The 14,612-nt window shown below is 50.7% G+C and overlaps 1 protein-coding gene across 3 annotated transcripts in view; it reads right to left on the bottom strand.

Moving 5' to 3' along the window:
- MICAL2 (microtubule associated monooxygenase, calponin and LIM domain containing 2) overlaps positions 1 to 14,612 on the bottom strand; it is a 223,342-nt gene that overhangs the window by 58,788 nt on the left and 149,942 nt on the right. For 2 of the 3 annotated variants that reach the window (XM_047070161.1, XM_047070165.1), the window contains 3 exons: positions 10,045 to 10,225; positions 5,915 to 6,096; positions 251 to 325 (listed from right to left, as the gene is read on the bottom strand). In XM_047070161.1, the coding sequence (XP_046926117.1) occupies positions 251 to 325; positions 5,915 to 6,096; positions 10,045 to 10,225 (438 nt within the window). Of the gene's footprint in view, positions 1 to 250; positions 326 to 5,914; positions 6,097 to 10,044; positions 10,229 to 14,612 lie in introns of all 3 variants that reach the window. The other variant, XM_047070162.1, reaches the window with a different exon arrangement.

Genomic DNA, 14,612 nt, shown 5'->3' with positions numbered 1-14,612 from the left:
AAAGCTGTAAGGCTCCATGATTCCAGACTGAGGAGCTGAAGAGGCAGGGAAGGTCCCAAATCCTTGGAAAATGCTTCCCCGAGTCAGCAGTGGAAACAAAGCCAAACTACTATTTCTTTCCTTGCTGCTCGCATCCAGGAGCCCAGGTCAGAGAGGACACGCATGGAATGAGAACAGCTGCCCCTGAGAATGAACCAGAGGACACTGCCCCTGTCCCTCCCCACCCACTCCCAGAGAGCTCATGACTCACTGGACTGGAATTTTCTTCTGCAGCTCTGGTATTTGTTGGGAGTTACAGACTGGAAGCTATTGGCCTGGAGCAGAGCTGTGGTGGAAAAAAGAAAGGGGCAGGGGAGATGGGGAGGGAGGGAGAGTCTGTTAAACTCGCAGAATAACCACAGGGTTTTTCTCTTGTGGCACATTTTGTAGACCAATAATTATAACCTACCTTTCTCAGACCACATCTCCCTGTCCCTACGACGCACACCTCCAGCTTTTCATTCAGTCATTCATCGATATGTATTGAGACCCTGCTATGCGACAGGTACTGCCATCATTCAGAAAATGCCTCAGATTATGAGCCATCATTCTAAGTCACCCATAATTAACATACGTGTGTACCTGTTTGTGTGCACACATGCATGCCCGTGTACATACATGCATTTGCGCACACGCTTGCTTGTTAACAGAGCAGTTCTTCAAAGCTGGAGTCTCACATCAATGTCCCATTTATGTAGTAGAGAAACCGGAGTTGCGCTCATTGAAGCCTGCCTGGAAGCTGTGGAGTGTTCTACCTCCTCTCCTCCTTCCCTTCCAGAGCCTTCCAGACCCTTTGGGAACCAGGATTCTGTGGACTGTGTACTCAAGACCCTCCACCCAGCTGGGTCTTGAGAATTAGCTGAGCAATACGAACATCCCAAGACATCCCCTGGTCTTGGCCATTTAGGGTGTGAGAAATGCAGATGTACCCCCTTCCTACACTGGGCCCTCAGATTTGGCCTCAGGCTCCGGGTCCCTGTGGTGGGACCTTCATACTGGAGATGTAGAATGGGGTGCCACACGTACACCCGAATGCACACCCTGGTGGGACTGGGTGGCACGGAAGGAGAGGACGCTCCGAGAGTGATGTAGGTGTGGGAGAATGGCGTAGGGAAGGTTTGGAGCCAACGCCCAGCTCTCTCTCTCCCTCTGCCCTGCCCCCATCTCGGGAGGAAGGCCCAAGTCCCACGTCCTGCCAGGGCTCAGAGCTGGGCGTCGGTGCTCGTCAGCCGGGCTGCGAGGTGCGGGCGGCAGCCACTTCCGGGGCTTCTTTTCCTGGGGACGAGATCCTCCAGCTCCTTAGACCCCTGGCTCCCCTCCTTCCCTGACTCCACCTGGAGACAATTTGAGCCCGTTCTCTCCGGTGGCTTCCCTGTCCCACAGGCCTGCTGTCATATCAAGCCCTGCCGTGTGGACAGGTGCAGCGTGCGGCCTCCGTATCTCACATCCTACGGATCTGGCCCGCTCCTCCCGCAGGCGCTGGTCGGGGTTGGCCAGGCCGGACAGTGCGCGTCAGGGGTGAGCAGGACTCCAGGGCAGCCGCGTCCCGCTGACCTGCGCTGTCCTTTCAATCACCGAGTGGCGAAATTTCTCAAGAAACGCAGAAGACTGCTTAAAGCTCTTGTTGCTTCTCCTCGGTTTTTCTCTTTGTGGAATGGAACGTACTAGAAGTAGCTACAATTCACAAGCGATTTTTCCATCCCTGGTGTTTACAGGACACGCGTACACACACTCCCAAAGGGTTTGGGAGGCTCTGGGAGGGAAGGGGGAGAAGAGGTAGAACTTTCTGCAGCTTCCAGGCTTCGGTGAGAGCAGCTCTGGTTTCTCTACCACATGCACACCTATTTTGCCACAGCAGGAACAGCAGGGCGGGTGGCAATGATTTGATCCAGTCGTTTTGAGCAGCACAAAGCAAGCCTGGTTTCCTTCTTTTCAGCTTATATTTTATTTTTTATTATTTTTTTTAATGTTTTATTTTATTTTTGAGAGGGAGGGAGAGAGGGAGAGAGAGAGGCAGAGAGAGAGGGAGACAGGATCGGAAGCAGGCTCTTCGCTGACAGCAGAGGCTGATTCGGGGCTCGAATTCACAAACGTTGAGATCATGACCAGAGGCAGAGTCAGATGCTTAACCAACTGAGCCACCCAGGCGCCCCCAGTTTATATTTTATTTATATTTATTTTAAGGGAGCACTTTTGGAGATCTTAGTGCCTGAGTTGCTACAAAAGGAATTAGGGTAAGTATTTTGTCATATGGTGTGAATGATATCATTTTATTGTTACAAATGAGTAGTATCTTCCATAGGTCGCTGGGCCATCCTATCGTCAAATTATTGTCAGAAAAAAAGTGGATAAATACCAACTTTTCTAAGCCAGAATAATTTGGGGCAGTCTGCCCCCCCCCCCGCCCCAGTTCCAATTAGCTCATGCCCAAAACCTAATACACTTGATTGATTCATTTAATTGTCTAGGTGTGCATTTTACAACACACTTATGCAGACAGGCTCTCTCGAGCTGCTCCTCTGTGATTCCCCAACGTGTAGGTCGTGGCCCTCCTGCATGGAAGCAGCTGGGGCACTTACATAAAATGCAGACACTTGGCTCTACTCCACTGAATCTGAATCTCTTGATTCACTGAGATCCACTGAATCTGAATCTCTTGAAGGTGGTGACCTAGGTATCTGCCTTTCAAACAAGATTTTTAAGAACCACTGAACTAGGTGTCTTAGGGGAGCGTTACTGCACATTTTCCACTGAACCTCGATAACACAGGGCTTAAATTTTTTTTAGTGTTTTATTATTTATTTTTGAGAGAGAGAGGCAGAGCATGAACAGGGAGGGGCAGAGAGAGACACACACACACACAGAATCTGAAGCAGGCTCCAGGCTCTGAGCTATCAGCACAGAGCCCGACGCGGCGCTCGAACTCACGAACCGCAAGATCATGACCTGAGCTGAAGTCAGATGCTTAACCGACTGAGCCACCCAGGCTTAAATTCTATATCAGGCCATCATCTTGGTCAGGCTCTACGCTGAAGAACTTTGAAGATACAATAGGTTCCTTGATGAGCCAAGGTAGTCCCAGAAGTCTTTCTCTAAATTGTGGTAAAATATATGTAACATAAAAGTTACCATTTTAACCATTTTAAAGTATACAGCTCAGGGGCCTTAGGGACATTCACAGTGTGTAACCATCGTCATCATCCATCTCCAGAACTTTTTCTACATCCCAAACTGACACTCATTAAGCTGTCACTCCCCACACTCCTATCCGCCCCACCCCCTTCAGTCATCACCATTCTGCTTTCTCTCTCTATGAATCCGGCTATTCTAGGGACCTCGTAGAAGTGGAATCATACAATGTTTGTCCTTTTGAGTCTGGCTTAGGTTCATCCATGTGGCAGCGCGTCAGAATTTCATTCCTTTTTAACACTGAATAACATTCCATTATATGAATATCACACACTTTGTTTATCTGGTCACCTGTTGTTGAATTGGGGGCATTTCCCCCTTTGGCAATTGTAAATAACGCCGGATGGGCATAGGTGTGCAAACCAGGAGTCTTCTTAAAGCAGTATCTCGGCTTTGTTTGGCATTCCCTCAGCTCAGCTCTGAGCCATTTATCCAAGGGAACATTGTGATTCATGAAGCTCCATTAACATGCACAACATAACAACCCTACATTATCTCGCAAAATAACAGACTCACCATAACTAGCAACACAAAACACCACACTTCGATGGTACCAGAGATCTTAACCTTACAATGTGGTCTGCCTAGCAACGATCAAAAACATGATGCATGGAGGCGAAATCAATAAAAGATTGCCTGGACGTCATGCCGTCTATCCACTTCTCTGTCTGCTCTGTATTTCATTCTGGAATCAAACTAGACTGTCAGGAACAAAATGTGTTGGCCACACTGCCTTGTTGACTTGATGCAGCCCTGTCCCCTTGGAAGAAGTGTTCCTGCTGAGCCATGTTTTGCCACCATGCCCTCACCTGTCACCCAGGCTGTTGCACGAGACAGCCTCGCTCAAGACAGGGACTCCTGAATCCCTCGATGCCATCTATTTAACATGAGCTGGACAATTTCTACAGAGTGAAGCGCTAGGAAAAGTGGTACCAGATTTGAAACGTGCTACAAGCCAATACATTGTTTTGAATTATGAATATTATTATGAATAATAATTGTGTTTCCTTTCAAACTCTGGCTGCCAGAAAACTCAGAATCAAATTCATGATCCCACTAGAGCAACCGTTTAGGACTACAGCCTGCCTCGCTGGAGTCTCTAACTCCTAAACTGGTTTTGTTAACCTTGACCTTGGGGATTTATCTTTTATAGAGAGTGACATGTAATTTTGTATTATGTCTTTTTTATAACTTGCCTAAAATCCCCTGGCAACTGAGGAGAGAGGAGAAAATGGAGGGAGGGGATGAAAGGCAGGCAGGCTTCATGTCTATAAAGGAGGAGGCCGGAGCCCAGGGAGAGGAGACAGAGGCCACACATAACCAGACAGAGGCAGTCTGCACTCAGCTGGGCACAGCACAGCTAGCACTCTGTCCCCTGCATATGCTTAGCCTTTGGGACGGCACCACAGTGGTTTTTAACAAATATGTCCTGATGACAATTTGTCTTATTTTATTTAAAAAAAACTTTTAAGTTTTTTTTAAATGTTTATTTTGGGGGGGGGGAGAGACCGAGCATAAGTGGGGGAGGGGCAGAGAGAGAGAAGGAGACACAGAATCTGAAGCAGGCTCCAGGTTCTGAGCTGTCAGCCCGGAGTTGGACGCAGGGCTTGAACTCACAAACTGCGAGATCACGACCTGAGCTGAAGTTGGACACTTAACCCACTGAGCCACCCAGGCGCCCCAATGTGCCCTTTTTTAAAAAGGCTCACAGGGGAGGGTAAATCCAGAACTTCCAGGAGGCCGGCCACAGCTCGGGTTTTCCTATGAAACCAAGCCTTGGGAGATGGTTTCTCGGTTCAGGCGGAAGTTCTGCTCTCGGCCACCAGAGGGGTGTGCAGGACAAGCTGAGTACCCGCTCCCCCAGGGCAGTGAAGCTGTTGGTGCCTCAGGTGGGAAGTTTCTGTGAGCCTGCTTCTTCCCAGCCCCGAGGTCACAAGTTACTGTTGACTGAATCAAAACATTCAATTCAAGGCCACCTTTATTAACACAAGCTGGGCTGCTAAAGGCAACGACTTTTTAGGGTGCGGAGGGCCCCAGCACGGAGCCACACCGATTATCAGCCGTGAGACCTAGGGAAAACACAGTGTTTGCTCACAGGTAAAATGGTGAGCTTACCGACCCCAGCGGGGTCGTCCTGAGGATGCCACGGGGCCATGTTTGGGAAAACCAAACAGGTACTTAGAGTATATTTATTCCTGTGCAGGTCAAGTTTTAGTGCATGCCACGTGTCCCAAGCACGGCTGATGGCCCTGTGCTGTCCCCAGGGGGCCCCAGGGAAGCTGCGCCACCCAGATGGCTGTGGTCCATGCACGGAGCCACATCTTTCTCTAGTGGGGCTATGGAATGCCCTAAAGAGATATCAAAGAGGAGACTGCTCCAGGCGAGAGGGTGCCGGGGCCCCCCTTATCTCTGCCAGCCCGGGACACACCGCAGCCAGTCAGTCAGGCCCCTCTGCCATACACCCCACTTGAGATTCCAAAGCTTCTTATGGAGCAAGAGGCTGGGCCTGGGTCCAGTCCCCTCACCCCCACATATACCCTGGCCTCACTGCCTCTGAGCCTGAGGGCTGGGCCTACTGGCCCCTCATTCTCCGTGAGGAAACAGTGGCCAGGGGGGGTCTCCGCTCCCTCCCTGTGCCCCAGGATCAAGCAAGCCTGGCTCCCACCCAGGCGGGCGGTCTGCTCACCTTGCACAGCTTGGGGCTCCTCAGGGCAGTGTGGAGAGACTTCTCTGGTCGGGGCCTCCCTCAGGGAGCTGTGCCTGGTGAGGGGCTGCGGTAGGGGTGGGGGCTCTGGCCGCCGGGGCCTTTCCTCACGGGGCTCTGCACTGGAGGCCTCGCTGCCGCTGCAGTCTGGCTCTGCCTCAGAGCTGGAGGAACAAGGGGAGACAGTGGGTAAGCGGAGGGCCTAATAGTTCACCCCCCAGGCCCACAGCGTGTCCTGCCCATCAGTGTGGCCAACAGACCACGGGGCTCTGGGGGAAGACAGTGGTGTAGTTACCTCAGGCGTGGTTATCGCCCCCCCTCCCACCTTCATATGAAGTCCTAACCCCTCATGCCTCAGAATGTGACTGCATGTAGATATAGGGTCTATAAAGAGGCAATTGAGTTCAAATGAGGTCATTAGGGTGGACCCTCATCCACTATGACTGATGTCCTTCGAGAAGAGATTTGGACACAGACAGGCATAGATGGGAAACACCATGTGCACATGAAGCCAGCCGTCCTCAAACTGAGGAGAGGGCCCTGGAACAGACCATTCCCCCTCACGGCTCTCAGAAGGAACCAACAAGCCTGCCAACGCGTTGATCTTGGACCTCCGGCGTCCAGAACTACGAGAGAGTACATCTCTGTTGTTTAAGCCGCCCTGGCTGTGGTACTTTCTGGGGCCCTAGCTAACAAATATAAGCACGGACCCAAGCGGGACGAAGCCCAGCAAATATATGCCGATGTGCTTGCACGAAGGTGGGTCCTCCTACGTTCAGGATCCTTGAGCAGGATTCCTTGGCTCTCCCGGGTAAGATGAGCTTATCATTTAGGACCTTATCATTTAGGGCCTAAACCTTCAGGCATTTCAATGCTGCTTGTGTCCTGTGGGAATTGATGGGGGAAAGAGAGGACTAGTGGGTTGGAGGGAGAGTATTTTTCTGGGTCTTGAATGACTGGCAGGAATTCAAGAGGCAGAAAAGTAGAAGCAGTGTATCCTTAGGCAGCAGGGATAGCAAAAACACAGTCCCTCCCCCCCCATCCCCGCCCCCGCCCGGGGCTTGGGGGAAGCGCAAACCTGTAGGGCTGTGAATTTAATGACCACTTGTATTTATGTATATAAGTCCAGCCTGTGTGTGTCCCTTGGGGCACTGCTCCTTCCCCATCTGTGTGCCCTGGTGGACTCTCCATCCATCCTGGTGCCCAAGCATGCCGGTCATGGCAGCTCAGTGCTCTTCACTGATTAGTCCCAGAGGTGCAATGCAAAGTGAACCGTACCCATTGGAGGTCTACCTTGAGATCTTGGTACATGGGCATGGACTGATGGATGTGGGCTGAGGCCCTCAGCAGCTGAGAGTTCCACATGCGGATACAGCCTCTCTGGGGATGGTTGTAAATCCGCTGTAAGAGGGGCAGCAGTGGAGAGTGGTTGTTTGAGTTTCTGGTTCCAACCTTGCCTGGAGAGAGAACTACCTTTGGACTTCCCAGTTAAAGGAACCGAAGTATTTGCTTTGTTAATTAGGCTGGGTTGAGTTGGGTTTCTGCCTCTTACGATGGACATGGTCCAGTCTAATTGAGGCCCAGAAGGCTGTGAGAACTGGGGCAGGACCTTCCTTCTCACCTCAGTGATCACCAAGGGCACTCCAAGGCAGTGGCTCTCATGCAGACATGTGTCACAATCACCTGTGGGACTTACTAAAATGTATCTTCCTAGGCCCCCTTTCAAGAGTCAGAAGACACCAGACCTCACGAATAGTTATCTACACTGCAGTATCCATTTTCTCTCCTCACATCCCTCCCACATCTACTCCAATCAGGTTTCTGATCCTCTTGTTGGAAAATCCAGAGGTCAATTCTCCATTCTCATCCAAAACAGTGAGCCACACCCTCCTTCTCGAAACTTCTCCTTTCTCCTCTCAGCTTCCACAACGCAGCCTCCGTTAGTTTCTCTCCTTCCTGTGGGTTTTGCCAGCCCCTTCTCTGCTTGCCCAGTGATTGTTCAAATGTCCTGGGGCTCTCCTCCAGGCTCAGCTCTTCTTTATCTGTGAGAAGATATTCTTACTCCACAGGTAACTCATCGGCACCCTTGGTTTCATAGGCTCCATATGCCACTGGCCCCGAAATCACGGTCTTCAGCCCTGCCTCCCAGACACTTCTCTGTTCTCCTGCTTGCTTGACATCTGCATGAAGACTTCTGATAGACATCTCAACCCCCCCACTCCCCGACCAGGTCCAAAACAGAACTCTTTTCTCCACAAACCTGCATCTTCCCTGATATCTTCTCCTCCTCAAGGCTACTCTAGAAACAATGGCACCTTTCATCCAGTCCCTCAGATCAAAGTCTGGGAGCCACCCTTCAACTCTCTCTTACCTTCACATTCAGTCCATCAGCATATCTTCTCCTCTGCTCCTGACTGTGGCCCAAGTTTCTCATCTCTTACTGGAGCCACAGGCTCCCACCTGGCCTCCCTACATCTGCTCCTACCTATCTCTGCTCCATGCATTTTCCATACCAAGGCCTGCTGATCTTTGGATATTGGAAATAAGATGTCTCTTTCTGACTTAAGAGTTACCTAATGGCTTTCAATTAGACCTAGAATAAAATTTGAACTCCGTGCCCTGTCTTACTAAACCTTACTCCTGCCTTACTTTTGGGTATCGTACTCTCCTTCCCCTCATTGTATGCCAGCCACATCAGAAGACACTGGGCCACACTCACCCAGAGGCCTATGTGCTAGCGTCCCACTGCTTGGACGCCACTCCTCTCAATCTTCACATGGTGGTCCCTTCTTGTCAACAATTCTCAGCTTGAATGTCACCTCCTCATGGAGGCTGTGGTAGATTGTTGGCAAAAAACAGTTGCAATCATCCCCCTCCTGGATCCACACCTTTTTTCAATGGACCTTTGTAGCTCCTCCCATAATGGTGGAGCCAATTTCCCTACCCCTTGAATCCTGGCTGGCCTTGTGACTTGCTGTGGCCATTCTAATGTGATAGGGGTAGCCAAGACCTCAAGAGACTTTGCACATTCTGCTTTCTCATGGGACAATGTGAATAAGCTTGGGCTGCCTGTTGGAGGAGGAAAGACCCATGGCCAACAGCCCCCTGGAGCCCCAGCTGACAGTTAGCCATGCTCCAGAAGCAAGCGGGACCCTGCTGGCCCAAATTCACAAGGGAGCTCACTGAGACCAGAAGAACTGCAGGGCTGAGCCTGCTAGCCCACAAAATCTTAAGTGTAATAAACAGTGGTTGTTTGACGCCCCAACCTTTGGAGTGTTTCGTTACTCAGCATGATTGTGAGAATAGATAACTGATAGAAGAGACCTTTTCTGGCCACCTATTCTAAAGTAGCTGACAAGTCACTTTCTATCATACACTCTTATTTTATCCTTCTAGCAGGAACATAGGAGATATTTTTCCTGTTAACTATTTGCTTGTTTGCTGGCTGTCTACCCAATTTGAAAGAAAGCCCTGTGAGAGCAAGGCCTTTGTCTTACGTTGGTGACTGCTATGCCCTCAGAGTCTAGAACATAATGAACAATCAGTACGTATTGCTGGTTGACCTCCTGAATGAATTCAGCATCCCGGGGAGGCCTGGAGTCTGCACTCCTAACGACCACTCTGCGTGGTTCTGGTATTGGTGGGAAGGATGGCATTCTGAGAAATACGCCTCTAGGGCAGCAGAGATTCACTTCTCATGCCTCTTCCAGTCCCCAGCCTAGCCTCCCCATCACCATGCATTGCCATCTTACATTTTACTGTGACAGTGACACCCACTTGGCACCCCGTGATGCAGCCATCATGACAATTGCCTTTTGGAGAGAAGACAGTGGGGCCAGAGCCTGTCCCTTCTCTGAGAAAATAGCAACTGCTAACACTTAACAGTGTTTATGATGTGCCAGGCATTGTTCCATACACTTTCCATATATTAATTGTTAGATTCTTACAACTGTCCATGAGACAGGTGTTATAATTGTCCCCATTTTAGGGATGAGCACATAGAGGTATAGAGAGGCCACACTGCCAGTGAATGGAGAGAAGGCCAGCCTCTAAATGCTGTCCTCCTTGTCCAGTCCCTCTTCTGTCCCCAGCCTGCAGCAGCCTGAGCATACCTGCTGTCATCACTGTTGACCAGCACACACACGGCCATCATGTCTTGTCCAACTACGTCCTCCCCAGGGCTGATCCTCACTGAGGTCCACTCAGAAGGCAGGAGAGAGATGGCTCCACCTTCCACATCACTGGGCTCTGGCTCCAGAACACTCTTGGGCTTCTTGGGGGAGGTTGGCTCATCTGCTGGGAGGAGAAGAGGGTCTAGAGAGATGACGTGAATAAACAGGCCCTGCAGGGTACCTGCTCCCCCATCCAGAAGCTTGGGAACCCTGCTGGGGGCAGGGGGTAGGCAGGGCAGCCGGACTTACGTCTACTTGGACACTCCAAGACTGACCTTCTTGTCCTCTGTACCATCGTGGGATTCCCACCACTTAGCCCAGGAGGTGCCCCGGCATTTAGAGCACACCTTTGTGTATAGGGCATGAATGCACATATCTATCTCACTTAATCCCACAGGAGGGTCCTGAAATGTTTGAAGGGCCCACCTCAGGCCCACCAGCCTCTGGACTGCTTTTGTCAAAATCACAGTGTCCAACATGCTGCTGATCCCAGTGGCAACTTCTTAATTCTTGTCTTGACATATCAGCAGCATTTGACCCAGCAAACCTTTCCCTCCTTCTAGAAGCAGCTCTCCTTTCAGCTTCCAGGATAGCACAGCCTCGTTCCCTTCCCCTCACTGGCTGTCTCCTTCTCTCCTTGTTTCTGTGCTCGTTCCACCTTTTCCCCCTGACCTGGGGGATCCTGGAAGGCTCCAGGGCTGTTTTTGAATCTCTTCTTTTACCTACACTCATGCCAGTGATAATCTCATCTGGTCTCCTGGGTTCAAATAACCCCAGATAACAATGACTCATACCTCCATTTATATTTCCAGCCTAGTCATTTCCCCTGAATCTAGACTTAAATATCCCACTGCTTACTTGGCACCTCCACGTAGATGTCTAGCAGACACATCAAGTTCATGTCCAAGTGGAGCTCTTCATCCCCACTGCTCCCCAGTCCTGCTTTCCCCCACAGCCCTCCCCATCTCGGTAGATGGCAACCTTGGCCTTCCAGCTGCTCAAGTCAAATGTTTTCGTGGCATCCTTGACGTCTCTTGTTCTTTCATTCTTCACTCAAGCTATCAGTGAATCCAGTTGGCTCTACCTTCAAAATATGTCAGGAATCCAGTCATCCATCACCACCTCCTCTGCTACCACCCTGGCCCTAGCCACCATTATCTTTTGCCTGGATTATAGAAACAGCCTCTGCAGGTCTCCCCACTTTCCCTCTCACCATGCACCCCCTTCAGTTTTCTTAAAACAGCCACCCAACTCACTGTTAAATATAAGATCATGCTCCCCTGTTCAATACCCTCCAGTGGACCCTGTGACCTCACCTCCCACTACTGCCCCACTGTCTCTGCTCTGACCATGTCCCCCCATCTTGGCCCCTTGCACCGATCTTGCCTCTTCCCAGAAGATGCTGTCCCTGGACAGCTTCCTGCAAGGCTCGCTCACTCACTGCTTCAAGTCTTTGGTCAGATGGCACCTTCTCCATGAGGCCTACCCTGTCATCCTATTTTGACTGCAAACATGCCCTGAGCGTTCTCCATTCCTCTTTATTTTTATTCGCAACACGTCTCACCTTCTAATGATCTCTACAACTTTCTCATTCATTTTGCTTTATTATCTCTCTCTCATGACTAGAATATAGGCAGTGATCTTTGTCTGTTTGGTTTCTTGCTAGAGTTGTAGCTGGTAAGGAGTAGATGCTCGATGAATACCTGTTGAATGATCAGTGAACCAATGACCAAAACAGGCAGCCTGAGGCCCAGCTCCATCTTGGCCATGAACTAGCTGGGCAACCCCTTCTCTGGTCTCAGTGGGGCAGATGTGCTTTCTCCTTTCTAAGGCCGACACCGCACTTGCACTTGACTTCCTCCCCGCCCACCCCCTCCAGCGGTCATTACCCTCTCTTCCCTGTGTCCCAGACTTCTGTCTCGATTGGAACTTTTCCATCAGTATTTGCATGTGCTGGAGCCTCTCCCATTTTAAGAAAACTATTTTTAACCCAATTCCCATGCCTGCCCCCCCTTGCCAACTCTTCTTCCTCTTCTCCCTTTCCAGCCAATCTTGGGAGAATTGGCTACACTCACTTCTCCACTCATTCACCTACTATCACCCAGCTTCTCAATCCCTGTAATCCTGCCCATGCCTCTGCCACTTCCCAAACTGCTTCAAAGTCCCCCCATGCCCTCCTTAGTGCTAAGTCCAATTCACAAGGCTTTGGGGTCCTCCTGCAGCCGCTGCCGCCCTCACCCCTCCCTGCTCTGGGGACACGTTCTCTCACTGCCTCCCTGGCTGCATCCAACCCCTAAGTGCTAGGTTCTTCATGCCTCCACCTGGGAGAGGTTAGCTACTCCATAACTGTGTTTACCATCTGTGAAGCTAACTCAACACATTTTTTATTTTTATGTTTTGAAATATTATATAGGCCAATCAAAAACACGTGTGCAGGCAGATGCGGTCAGTGGGTTGTCAGCTGGCCACTCCTTACATATGGACACGCTTGCCTGTGCACACACATGGGCACACCTCTGCACAGGTGTGGCCGTGGATGGGAGGCACGGGGGGAGTAGGGGTGAAATTGGATGCTTGGCTGTATCGTAGTAGCAGCAGTAATAATAGAGGCGGCTTACTTTTACTGAGCACTTTTATGGAGAACTATTTAAGTGTTTACCATGTATCAAGTCTATTAAACTTCACAGAGCCCTCTAAGACAAGTATTATTATCCCCATTTTGCTGCTGAAAAAAAAAGCAGGTGCACAGAGAGGTTAAGACACCGGCACATGGTCATGTATTTCATCAGAGGACAGGACTAGTCTGCATGGCTGTGAGCAGAACAGAACCATGGACGCCAATGTGCGTGACCTTTATTCTGGGAGTTTGGGCTGGAGTATGTTCCCAGTTTTTTTCCCCTTCCCCACAACAGAGCCATGCTTTGTCCTGTGATTTTGCAGCCCTTCCTACTAGGGCAGGTAGGTGTGCTTCCCTGCCCAACTGACATGAGGCTTGGCTGGGACACTTGCTTTGGCCAGTGCAAATGAGCAGATGTGACGTGAGCAGTGGCTTCAAATGGCCTTGCTGTTTGGCTAGCCCACTCACATTCTTGCTAGTTTGCCATGAGAAGAGTTTGTCCCAGATGGCCGCTGCCCCTTCGGCTTAGGTCCCTGGCTGTGGGCACATGGAACGAGCCTGGAGCCTGGCCCGACCAATCCCATGGGAGCTCAGGCCACCCTTAAACCTGCAGCCTGAAGCAGAGCCACTCAGCCAACCCACAGACCTGTGAGCAGGAAAAATAGATGCTACAAGCCCTTGGGATTTGGAAGTCTTGTTACGCAGAATTACCGTAGCAGAGACCTGACTGTCTACCTGGTTTCTACCTGAGTATAGGTGCGTGTGCCAGAGCCAGAACCACAAATATTGTGGTTGACTATACATAGTCAACAGGTGCTACTTGGCCACCTCTGATCCAGACCTGTGCTTGGGGTTTGGAAACCAATCAGCCATGCTCTCTCTGCCTTCAAGGTTCTTTTCCTGTCCCACAGGGGAGATAAGGCATATTCATACATAGTTGCATTACCAGGTAGACGGTCTGAGAGCAAGGCGGGACGAGGTGGAAGGGGAGAGAGATCGGACTTCCACACAATAAACACTGGGTTTAAGGCACCATGTTGCTGAGTTAAGGACAAGTGGGTTCTGATCAGAGAAGAGAGAGGTGGTGCTCCATGGGATGGACGTCTGTGAACAAAAGCGATGTGGGAAAGCATTGCCATTTGTGTGGGAACAGGAAATAACTCTGTTTGGCTGGAGGGCAGGAGAGTATATAAAAGAAGCCAGTGGGAATGACTGCATGGACACTGAACCAGAAAGGGCCCTGAATGGCAAAGTGAAGAGTAGATTTCACTCCAAGAGCAACCATTGAAGGGTCGGAAGCTGACTGGTATCACCAGACTGGCCTCAGAGAAAGATCGCTCTAATTACTGAGTGGAAGGTGGACTGGAGGACCCAACAGGAGGGGAGAGGGAGACTAGGAAAGGGGCTATGATAACCTGGGGGAGAACGAAAGGCTGAGCATGCGCAGCCAGAAAAGAGGGGAGTGAGGTTGCTGAGAGCAGCCTGGGGGGGATCAGGTAGCTGCAGGCAGTGGAGGCAAGCTGTGCCAGGCTGTGGCAGCATCACCTTGGGGACCAGCCCAGACCTACAAGGAACGTTCTGGGGGTCTGCTTTTCTCCTTCCTCCTTCTAGAGAGTTTTGGCCTAGCCAGCAGGGCTGAGGGGGGGAACGGCGTAAGGCCTTAGGCTAGCTCCCTGAGCTTCTAGAGGGCTGGGGACATGGCTGACTGATGAGCCCTCAGGACAGCAGGGCTAGCATCTTTCACCACAGAGTCCAGATAACAGTGGAGGGGCTGGGAGCACTGGGAGGTGAGGATTTTGAAAAAAGGAAGCTGTAGCTTCCTCTGATTACCACCTTATCCAGGTAAAAAGCCCCAAAGGTGGACATACTCTTCCCCTCCTTCTGCCCTCCA

Source organism: Lynx rufus, unplaced genomic scaffold, assembly GCF_022079265.1.
Source record: "Lynx rufus isolate CCGP_SWC_20201006 ecotype Redwood Valley unplaced genomic scaffold, mLynRuf1.p SCAF_9, whole genome shotgun sequence".
Lineage (NCBI taxonomy): Eukaryota > Metazoa > Chordata > Mammalia > Carnivora > Felidae > Lynx > Lynx rufus.
Note: the sequence above shows the minus strand (reverse complement) of the source record. Positions and strands in the feature narration are given on the sequence as shown.